The sequence below is a fragment of the Echiichthys vipera genome (assembly GCF_963691815.1).
Source record: "Echiichthys vipera genome assembly, chromosome: 7".
In the NCBI taxonomy this organism is placed as follows: Eukaryota; Metazoa; Chordata; class Actinopteri; order Perciformes; family Trachinidae; genus Echiichthys; species Echiichthys vipera.
In genome coordinates, this window is record NC_139832.1 from 33,315,798 (window position 1) to 33,327,934 (window position 12,137).

General features: G+C 42.2%; 1 protein-coding gene across 1 annotated transcript in view; it reads left to right on the forward strand.

Annotated features, from left to right (window-relative positions):
- The window catches only part of LOC310949597 (C-Jun-amino-terminal kinase-interacting protein 1-like), a gene marked incomplete at its 3' end in the record, with an annotated part of 50,790 nt that extends 39,166 nt beyond the window's left edge, over positions 1 to 11,624 (forward strand). The window contains exons 9-12 of the mRNA XM_083917089.1: positions 9,398 to 9,508; positions 9,760 to 9,830; positions 10,017 to 10,115; positions 11,552 to 11,624. Of these exons, the coding sequence (XP_083773215.1) occupies positions 9,398 to 9,508; positions 9,760 to 9,830; positions 10,017 to 10,115; positions 11,552 to 11,624 (354 nt within the window). The remainder of the gene's footprint in view (positions 1 to 9,397; positions 9,509 to 9,759; positions 9,831 to 10,016; positions 10,116 to 11,551) is intronic.
- Between the last annotated feature and the right edge of the window lie 513 nt (positions 11,625 to 12,137).

Genomic DNA, 12,137 nt, shown 5'->3' on the forward strand with positions numbered 1-12,137 from the left:
TGTATGGTTTTATATAAACAGTGGTGTCTATAGACTGTATGGTTTTATATCAACAGTAGTGTCTATAGACTGTATGGTTTTACGTCAACAGTAGTGTCTATAAACTATGGTTTTATATCAACAGTGGTGTCTATAGACTGTATGGTTTTATATCAACAGTAGTGTCTATAGACTGAATGGTTTTACATCAAAAGTAGTGTCTGTAGATTGTATGGTTTTACATCAACAGTAGTGTCTATAGACTGTATGGTTTATATCAACAGTAGTGTCTATAGACTGTATGGTTTTACATCAACAGTAGTGTCTATAGACTGTATGGTTTTATATCAACAGTAGTGTCTATAGACTGTATGGTTTTATATCAACAGTAGTGTCTGTAGACTATATGGTTTACAACAACAGTAGTGTTAATAGACTGTATGGTTTTATATTAACAGTAGTGTCTATAAACTTTATGGTTTACAACAACAGTAGTGTCTATAGACTGTATGGTTTCATATCAACAGTAGTGTCTATAGACTGTATGGATGTATATCTACAGTAGTGTATATAGACTGTATGGTTTGTATCTACATTAGTGTCTATAGATTGTATGGTTTTATATCTACAGTAGTGTCTATAGACTGTATGGTTTATATCAAGATTAGTGTCTATAGACTGTATGGTTTTATATCTAAAGTAGTGTCTATAGACTGTATGGTTTTATATCTACAGTAGTGTCTATAGACTATATGGTTTATATCTACAGTAGGGTCCATAGACTGTATGGTTTTATATATACAGTAGTCTATAGACTGTATGGTTTATATCTACAATAGGGTCTATAGACTGTAGGGTTTATATCTACAGTAGTGTCTATATGGAATGTCTGTATGGAATCAACTGAATAGCTATGGCAGAGCCAAGCCCTTCCAGCCCTGCACACTGCACTTTTACTTTTCCATCCAGCATCTTTGCTGGTTCCTCCTCCTCTTCATCATCTTCCTCCTCCTCATCACCACTATGACTGCAGTCACCCTGTGTCCCAGCATCACCTCCACTATAGTCTCAGGGCTTGACTCACAACAATAGTAATGACAGTAAACTTTAATACGTTGCTGTTTTTTCTTTTGAATCTAAACTTCTCTGTGCTGCCCATTTCTTTTTCATCTCTTTTTTTTGTTCGTTTCAAAATTTTCTGTTTTCTCTGTGTAACTTAAGGGGGAAGTAAGTGACCTGGCCGAGGGTCAGGCTGAGCCAATCAGATTTAACAAAAAGCTGAGCATTCCAAGTTTGGAGGGGCCAGACAGATTAATGAGGATTAATGAGTATAAATGAGTATGAGTCAATTAAGTTTACTGGGCACTACTTTAGCTGGTGGCGAGGAGACACGCCTAGCTACTAACTGCCTACGTTGAGGCATCTACCCTGCTTTCTCTGATAAAGCAAGTCACTGAATAGCCCTGAGTCAGCTACTAATATCAGCCGTGCCTGTTAATGGCACCTCTCCTCTCAATGGTCAGTGCACTTGTTATGGGGCTAGGATAAGATTTTAGTGGCTCGGAAGCAAGCCTCAATGGTCTGTTAATTCTATTTGGCTAGAATAATCTTTAAAAACCTTTGGGATATCAGACACACAATTACAGTCAATACATCATTCTAAAATATAAACTTGTTAAGATTACACTAATGCGTATGCACGAAGGTTGTATGTTGCCTGTAACTGCTAAATCCCCCGCCCCCCCCCCCCCCGGGATTATTAAAGTATTTCTGACTCTGAATCTGATTTAAAATCAAACCTATAAGAGCTGAGGCAATTGGGGGTGTCCCCGACTAAAAATGTTCATAGTCGAATCTGATTGGTCACTGCTTTCCTATAGTTGACGATTCAGTTTTGTTTGTTTTTTTTGCTCATCAAAAACCCTCTGATCCGTTGGAGAGCCATGGACATGAAGCAGACAGCGGCGGGTGCACGTGAGTCCAGTGCTGCTCGGTCACACGTGTCAGGCAGAGGGTTACTGATAGATCTGATTTCTGATAGGAGCATCTTATTAAAAGTGTTTGTTGTTAGAACATAAGTGTGTTTTGTTTGTATCTTTCTTTGACAATAGCTGACGGTAAATTTAGAACTGTAGTTTCACATTTCACGGCGCTGTGTAAGACTATGTCGGATTGAACGTCTATTATGAAAAACAACAAATGGGCAAATATTTAAAGTAAATGATGCTGATGATTAAACATGAACAGATTGTCGTATTTCTGATGCCCAGATAGATTTAAAGTCCAGCCAAGATGTTAGTCTTAGAGGGAGAGGGGGTTAATCCTGCACACTAAGGAGATAGATTTAAAGAACATGAGTTATTTTCACATTTTTAGCAACAGTATATATTAATAGGCTTATACTTATATGCAAATAGGCTATTTATCATGGTTTATTGGGAGAAACCAAGCATCTATATGTGAAATCAGACATTCAGCACCCCCTGAGCCAGAATGGAATAATCTATTGTTTCATAACCGAATATTGCATTGTCGAATAGTCAACTATTCTGGGTCAACCCTAGAGGCAATAATATTTTTCTTATCTGAAATTGGGAGAAGTGAGGAGTCTATTGAGGAAACCACCGTTTACAGCATAAGCAAAAAAGTGCTCCAAAACAAATTGTAATTCTCTGTTATTGGTAAGAGGGTTAATCCTTATTGTGCTTGAGTTTTCCAAATACGATCAAAATACTTTTGAAATCTTTTCTGTGATGTCTGGTCACGAAACTCCTGCTCATGATATGCTCTGATGTTGATGCATTAGAAGTTAGCTAAGAGGAACCATGAGAGCTGTCACATCTCTTTTTAAATCCTTTTGACATCGACAGTCTGCTTTACACACCATCTCAACTCATCTGATTGATTCATCAGTTAATTTGAATATATTATCACTTCTGCAGATAACAATCACAACATAACTCTTGTGTCACATAATCACAGTAGAAGTACATGTAATTATCCAATATTTCACAGTTCAGGCTTTGGAGGGATTCAGTGGTCTCAACCTTTTGACACTATTTGACAGGGGGAAAGACAGATGGGGAAACTGAACACAACATTATACTTTAGGTGTGGCTGTTACGACAGTAAAAACTTGTTTGATTTTCAAATCAAGGAAATGAAGACAGAAGTAAATGAGATATTAGAAGACAAAATGGAAAAGAAATCTAGACTTCAGAAGCAGACTTACTACAAATCAGGCCCCAAAGCTACAAAATACGCAACCGGGCTCAGCAGATGAGGAACTATAATAAGAAACTTTTTAAGTTCATTAGCTCTACCAACGATAGGAGAGAATCAAAACAGATGTATGAATTCATATATCACAGCAAAGGAATTGGAAGAAGCCATTAATAACTTAAAAAAAAAAAAAAGCCCCAGGGAGTGACGGAGTGACGGAGTGATGGTTTCCCGGCTGAATGGTCCAAAATGTTTCAAAAGGAATTGGGTCCAATGTTATTAGCAGCATTAAATGAAACCTTAAAAAAAGGTAAGGTTCCCCCCTCTTGGAAAGAAGTCATAATCACGGTGCTTCCCAAGGAGGTGAAAGATAAGGAATTATGTGAAAAATATAGGCCAATATCAATATTAAACTGTGACTATAAGATATATACAACCATCCTAGCTAAGAGACTCAAAGCTTTTATGATAGAACTAATTAACAAAGATAGATGTGGCTTTATTAAGGGAAGCCAAACACAGGACAATATAAGGAGGACTTTACATATAATTGAGGAAGTACAAAAAAATGGAGAAAGTGCACTGATACTCAGCTTGGACGCACAAAAAGCTTTTAACAGCGTTAGTTTGAAATTTTTATGCCTTACTTTAGAAAAATTTTGTTTTAATACAGACTCTGTGAACATTATTAAAACACTATATCAAGACCCGAAGGCTAGAATCAAAATAAATGGCAGTCTCACCAACTGGTTCAAACTGGAAAGATCTACCAGACAGGGCTGTTGCTTATCACCAACTCTTTTTGCGATTTTAATCGAGCCTTTGGCCCAAGCAATAAGAGTAGATGAAGGTATAGCAGGGATAGAGGTGAAGGGTGCAGAACATAAAATCTGGCTTTTTGCTGATGATGTCATGATCAGTATAAAACAACCGGATGTTTGTCTTCCAAGACTTATTGAAAGACTGGATTCATTTTATTACTTGTTTAAACGCTATGTGATAAAAACACAGGTACTACCCATAAACTATTTACCCGCCCACGAGTCATACAACAAACATATAAATTCAAATGGGAAGCGATAAACAATAAAATACCTAGGATTAAATTTGGATTTGGTGAAAATTTTAGGTTGTGGTTGCACCTCCTTTATACGCTCCCTTGTGCCAGTATCGCTACTAATAATACCGATTCTAGTTTTTTTTTTTTTTTGAATAGAGGCTTCAGACAGGTTGCCCCCTGTCTCTCCCCTTGTTCGCTTTTGCAATGGAGCCCTTGTCTATGTACTTGTGGAACTCTCCCACTTTCAATGGCATCACCAGGACTCATACGGAGTTGAAACTGTCATTATATGCCGATGACCTGTTGCCGTATGTTGCAAAATCCAGTAGATGCCTGTCCCGCCATTGTTTCACTCTTTCATAGATTCAGCCGGTTCTTGGGATATAAAGTTAACGTCTCCAAGAGAGAATGTTATCCTGTCAATAAACTAGCTATGCAGCTCTCCCAGTCGGACATTCCTTTCAAAATGAGCCCTTCAGGATTTAGGTATCTTGGGGTTAACATAGCCAGATCTTTCAAATCTCTCTATTCTGAAAATTTCTCCCCCCTTCTAGCCGAGATTAAGGCAGACTTTTAAAAGTGGAGTCCCCTCCCTCTCTCTTTGATTGGAAGTATAAACATTGTCAAGATGAATGTCTTCAATCTCAAAACTATACAGTTATATTCAGTCATAAGATGATCATTTGACCCTCAATACTAGAGAGACTTGGGAACGTGAACTTGGATTGTTTTTTGATGAACATTGGTGGGACTCCGCACTGCATGTCATTCACAAAACCTCTATCTGTGCCCGTCTGACCTCGATGCAGTTTAAAGTTGTATTAGATGATGTAGATGTCATTATTCCAAGACAAGGTTGGCGCAGATTTTCCCGAATATGGCAGATCCAGCTCTAACAAACTTTTGGAGAAACCTACTTCAGTATAATGTCTAAGGTATTTTTCAAGGACTATTCATACTTCGCCACACATTGGCATTTTTGGTCTTCCGGAAGAGCGTACCCATTATTCTACTAAAAAATTGGAAGTAATAGCCTTTACCTCCCTGATTGCCAAGTGCCCCCTCCTTCTCAACTGGAAATCCACAAAAAGCTCCTTCAGGCACGCAATGAGCCTTCTGGCTCAGCTCTCTTTTTGTCACAATGGTGCAGTAGAGCGACTGCAACACCGCCCCCGCTGCTCCGATTCTCTGGCCTTCTTCCCCTCACTCGTGAACATGATCCCGAGGTACTTTAACTCCTTCACTTGGGGTAAGGACTCATTCCCTAGCTGGAGAAAGCTATCCACCGGTTTTCTGCTGAGAGTCATGGCCTCAGATTTAGAGGTGTTGATCCTCATCCCAGCCGTTTCACACTTGGCCGCGAACCGATCCAGTGAGTGCTGAAGGTCACTGACTGACGATGCCTTCAGGACTACATCATCTGCAAAAAGCAGAGAAGAGATCCTCAACCCACCAAACTGCAACCCCTCCCCACCACGACTACGCCTCGATAGCCTGTCCATGAAAATCACAAACAGGATTGGTGACAAAGCGCACCCCTGGCGGAGGCCAACCCCTGGCGGAGGCCAACCCTCACCGGGAACTTACTGCCGAGGATCCGGACACAGCTCTTGCTTTGGATGTACAGAGATTGGATGGCCAACAGAAATGACCCCCTCACCCCATACTCCCGTAGCACCTCCCACAGTATCTCCCGAGGGACCCGGTCATATGCCTTCTCCAGATCCACAAAGCACATGTAGACTGGAAGGGCATACTCCCAGGCCCTCTCCAGGATCCTTGCGAGAGTGAAGAAATGGTCCGTTGTTCCACGTCCAGGACGGAATCCGCATTGTTCCTCTTCAATCTGAGGTTCGACTATAGGACGAACCCTCCTTTCCAGCACCTTGGAGTAGACTTTACTAGGGAGGCTGAGTAGTGTGATACCCCTGTAATTGGCACACACCCTCTGGTCCCCCTTTTTAAAAAGGGGAACCACCACCCCGGTCTGCCACTCCCTTGTCACTGTCCCAGACTTCCACGCAATGTTGAAGAGACGTGTTAACCAAGACAGCCCCTCCCAACCCAAAGCTTTCCGCATTTCTGGACGAATCTCATCAATCCCTCGGGCTTTGCCACTGTGGAGTTTTTTGACTACCTCAGTGACTTTCGCCAGAGATATTGACAATGATTCCCCATCAGCCTCCAGCCCTGCCTCTACAAAAGAGGGCGTGTTGGTCAGATTAAGGAGTTCCTCAAAGTGCTCCTTCCACCGCCCGATTACCCCATCAGCTGAGGTCACCAGCGTCCCGTCCTTACTGTAAACAGCTTGGACAGTTCCCCGTTTCCCCCTCCTGAGATGTCGAATGGTTTTCCAGAAGCACCTTGGTGCCGCCCGAAAGTCCTTCTCCATGACTTCTCGGAACTCCTCCCACACCTGCTGCTTTGCCTCTGACACACTGCAGCCCTTCTGGTCCATCGGTACCTTGCGACTGCTTCCGGAGTCTTCTGGGATAACATATCCTGGAAGGCCTCCTTCTTCAGTCGGACAGCTTCCCTGACCACCGGTGTCCACCACGATGTTCGAGGGTTACAAACCCTTGAGGCACCTAAGACCTTAGACCAGCAATGGAAGCTTTGAACATTGCCCACTCTGGTTCAATGCCCCCAACCTCCACAGGGATGCCAGAAAAGCTCAGCCGGAGGTATGAGTTGAAAATCTCTCGGACAGGGGCCTCCTCCAGACGTTCCCAGTTCACTCACACTACTCGTTTGGGCTTACCAGTCTTTCCAGAATCCTCCCCCATCCTCTGACCCAACTCATCACCAGATGGTGATCAGTTGACAGCTCCGCCCCTCTCTTCACTCGAGTGTCCAAAACATACAGCCTCAGATCAGATGATACAATCACAAAATCGATCATCGACCTTTGGCCTAGGGTGCTCTGGTACCACGTACACTTATGAGCATCCTTATGTTCGAACATGGTGTTAGTTATAGACAATCCGTGACTAGCACAGAAGTCTAATAACTGCGGACCACACGGATTTAGATCACGCCTCTCCAGGTGTCTCCATCATTGCCCACGTGGGCGTTGAAGTCTCCCAGCAGAACTATGGAGTCCCCTACTGGAGCCCCATGCAGGACTCCATTCTGGGTCTCCAAGAAGGCCAAATACTCTGAACTGCTGTTCTGTGCATATGCACAAACAACAGTCAGAGTTTTCCCCCCTACCACCCGCAGGCGTAAGGAGGCAACCCTCTCGTCCACCGGGGTGAACTCCAATACACCGGTGAGTATCCCCACAACCGCCCGGCGCCTCACACCCTGGGAAGCTGCAGAGAAGAATAGGGTCCAACCCCTAGTACGGCTCCAGAACCCAGACTGTGTGTGGAGGTAAGCCCCACCAGATCTAACTGGTAGCGTTCCACCTCCGAGACAAGCTCCGGCTCACTCCCAGACAGAGAGGTGACATTCTATGTCCCCAGAGCCAGCCTCTGCTGCCCGTGTCTGGTCCGTCAAGGCCCCTCACCTTCAGTGCTACCCATGCAGCAGCGCACCAGACCCCAGGGGTTCCTCCTGCGAGTGGTGGGCCCACAGGATGGAGAGGAGGGAAGTGCCACGTCACTTTTTCGGGCTGTGCCCGGGCACTGGCCTGAGACCAGTCTGCCATGGGAGACCCTACCAGGAGCACTAGGCACCAGACAACACAGCCCCCGTCACACAAACCTTGCATCGATAAAGTACGCAACTCTTCAGATTTCTAGGGGCGGATTAGCCTTACCAAACCTCTTAAAATACTATTATGCCACACAGATTCGACCTTTGGTGTATTGGTGTGATCCTATGTATACTGCGAGATGGAAAGATATTGAATTTAAAAAGGGAGGGTTACCATATCAAAAATATGATTGCAAGCAGGGACATGTTTAACAAATACAAGAATATGCTTGATCCAATTACTTGATTCACTCTGGAAATCTGGTTTACAGTGGTTAATCAAAATTCTAAGCTGGTTGACTTGTGATTCTAAATCTAAACCAGGGGCAATGGATAGTATTTATGGACAATCGATAACAAGGGAATTACAGCAATATGGACAAAAATTGATCCGGGCAAAATTAAAAGCTTTCAAAAACTAGAAAGGGAATATAGATTGGTCTACCTCAGGAGCTGAACAAAGTAACTATAACACTATTTAATGCACTGGAAAAGTGGTTTCAGCAATGTACCAGGGTATGGAGAAAAACCGAGGAACTTCTACACTGTATATAAGAAACAGATCGGTAAAGGAAAGTAAAATACCATTAACTGAGGAGGACTGGTTCAACATATGTGATGTGCAGCGAACCCCCACCAGCTTCCGGATGTGGAAAGAATTTTGCTGGAAAAATATGATGAGGTTTTTTATTACTCCAAAAACAAAGAGCAGATTTTCAACTACACTACAATCATGCTGGAGACGGTGTGTGGAGCAGAGTGTAGGTCACACACATGTTTTTTGGGAATGTACTGAAATCAGAAATTACTGGAATGGTGTGTGGGTAGAATTGAAAACAATACTGGGATAGGAACTACCGAAGACATGTGAGATATTGTATCTGTATAACTTGACATGGAAGAAGGTACAACATGAAGACGGATTCCTGATTAAAATCCTGCCAAGAAGGCAATCACCAGAAAATGGTCTAGAGAGGACCCTCCCACTCTGAGGAACTGGCTGGATATAGTTGAGGAGATACTCAACATGGAAAGACTCACATATATATTGAGACTCCAGCGAGGTCAATTCAACAAGTAATGCGAGAAATGGACAGAATACCACTCATAATGCAGAGTCACCACTGAAAACTTCGATGTCAGAGACATTTGAGCACTATTACTGAGAACACTTCCCCACTGACGCTGTTCTGTGTTCTTTATTGTTTATTGTATACTTAAAAACTCAATAGAAATCTGAGTAAAAAACAAAACAAACTTGTTTGATTTTCAACATGGTCAGACAACACATTGTTCAAACTACTTGTAGTTCTGACCAAGCATACACCGACCATAACTCTGGCCTAACACCACAGACCAGTCTAAAATATCTCTGTGAAAACCAGCCCCTGGTGCTCATATGTTTATTGACTGACTGACTGATTCTTGTGTGAACAGGTGGCATGTAACAGGCGGTTAGCAGGTCAGCCTCCTTCAGCATGTGTGCTTGAGGTCAGTGTGAAGGGCGTGAAGATCAGCGTCCAGGACCAGTGCCACTCTGCTCATAGGGTACGTGCAGCACTCTATCTACATATCTATTACCTACCTCCCTTCTTGAACATTTTCAAATCCAGCAGCTGGGGGGACTGCAGCAGGTCATTTAGATGCTGGAAACAGGATACTTTGCTACAGTTAGATGTATAGTGACAACTACAAGCTCCTCAAAAAAAGTGATGGTGATTTTTACTCCAATTTGGATACATATTCCAGGTGGAAGTTTTGGACTTGCTCAAACTTTCTCTTTGCATGTCTGTCTCTAGGGGGACCAGTGTTTCAATTTCTTCCAGTTAAAGAACATCTCATTCTGTGGTTGTCATCCAAAACACAACAAGTGAGTCAGATTGGTCTTCCAACAGCTTCATGAGAAATGATTTAAACTATAAGAAAGTGAACTATCTGTTAAGTGCCATTACATTTATCTGAAAATGGTGTAAATATCACTAGTGTAAGCCTAGTGTCGGTCTACTATAGCAGGTGAAGCTATAAACTGTTAGTAATGCTGATTATTGCACTGCAGGTATTTTGGGATTATTACCAAACATCCTGACCAACAGCGCTTTGCCTGTCATGTGATGATGTCAGCTACAACGTTACATCCTCTGGCTGAGTGTGTAGGGTAAGTGTATTCTTTTTGACATTCACTAGTGGATATTCATCTGCTCAGGGATACTAACTAACTGCAGATATACAAGTACTCTGACCTTTATTTGAGTGTTTATTTTTTGTTACCTTAGGGAAATACTGCACTATCCCCACAATACTACACTAGAGTATATTGTTATTATATATATTATAGTATTATACTAGAGACCTTGCTTATTAATATTTTACATACAAAACATGACTTTACAACTTAAAGTGAAATTCCTGCGTAAAATCATTCCAAGTTCTTTTTCGGCAGATACACTCATCAAATAAGCCATCGAGGCCATTATTTTTTTCGTGTATGACCTACTAACGGAGAAATTCGGTACAGACGCTAACGGTCGCTAACTAGCCAAAATGCTGCTTACACAAATTAGCTTGGGGCGGTGAGTTGATCGCATTAAAACATCTTTTTCTAACAACTAACACTGCTCCAAATAACACCAGACCTCTGCAGTAGCATGAGAAGAGTCCTGACACATTAACTGAAGCACCAACATCGTAGTTAGTGACATCTGAGTTAATTAAAAGAGTGTTTTGAAATACTTACCCACTGGCCCCTGTACAAGCTCCTCTATTCAGGACGATTACCAAAGTTAATCCAAAAGAAAGGAGCCCATTGATGATTTATTCCAGCAAAACACATAAAAGTTGTGTTTTTTTGGCAGTTTGGTGAAATATAAGTTAATAATGGATGTAAAAGGTTTGGAAAAGTCCCACACAGTCCCTGCAACACTGAAATGTTACGCAAGATCTCAGGGAGTGGGGGCGTGTGGTGCCGGAAAGGCTACATGCTACAGGGAGCTTTAGCTTACAGTGGCTCACATTAGTATCCAAGCGAGATGGCAAAAGTGAACACTCACACATAGGAAGTGCTGAGTCAACAGACTTCAATCCTACAGGTGACTTCTATGATTTTGATTGGCGCCCATACCTCTTTGAGTCAGAACACAAAGAGGAGGAGCTGCAGGAACAGCCAGCAGAGGAGGTCTAGCAGTCTCGGTGTGCAGGCATTTTTTGGTGTGCCTGTGGGTACAGTGAGCCGATCAGCACCGAAGAAGAATTTTTAGGAGGAGCTGCTGAACGCATTTGGCTGTTAGCGACTGTTAGTGTCTGTTCGGATTTCTACGTTAGTAGTTCATACAAGAAAATACTTGTCTCCAAGGCTTCTTTGATTAGTGTTTATGCCTAAAAAGAGCCTGGAAAGATTTAACACCAGAATTTCCCTTTAAGTGGCCGAAACTCTAAAAAATCAGTTATTATCCTTTAAATTATCCTTAAATGTAAATATGAGTCACTGCTGTCTGGTAACCGTAGACATTTTTTAATCATATTATTCTATAATCTATAATCAATGTGCTGCTTCATATCATCCGTGTATTAATCCTCTTCTCCGGCGTCCAACAGGAGGGCATTCCAACAGTATTACAAGGAACACATTGGCTACTCCTATCCCACTGAAGACATCTTCATTGAATAACAGCCCCCCCCCCCCCTACCACCACACACACACACACTATGGACTGAATACTCACTATGTGCATGTAAGCCTGGTCTTACACAGCAAACTGGACCACTGATTAATCTTCCTCAGAGTGCTTGCATGGTGGATTTTTTTTCTTACCTGCATCCAGTGACACAGCAAGCTTGTCCTTCCTTTAGCCATGTCACAATATGAATACCTCTGGATGGATAGGATCACAAGATATCTTCCATACACTGAAGACAAACCCACCAAAATTCAAACACAAATAACTGTTATTGATATATTTTATGGGTTAAAATGGTGTATGTACCCACACAAAGTTGTTGGATGTAAAACCATAGAGACAGCCTTCAGAACTATGGGGTTAATTTCATGACAGAATGTTAATATCATCAATTTGTTAACATGCAATTTATCAGTGATAGTTTTGGTCATTTATTATCCATTTGAGGGATGTGTCAAAAACGAGTTATTAGCCGCTGTGTGATTTGAAATGTATGGATGTGG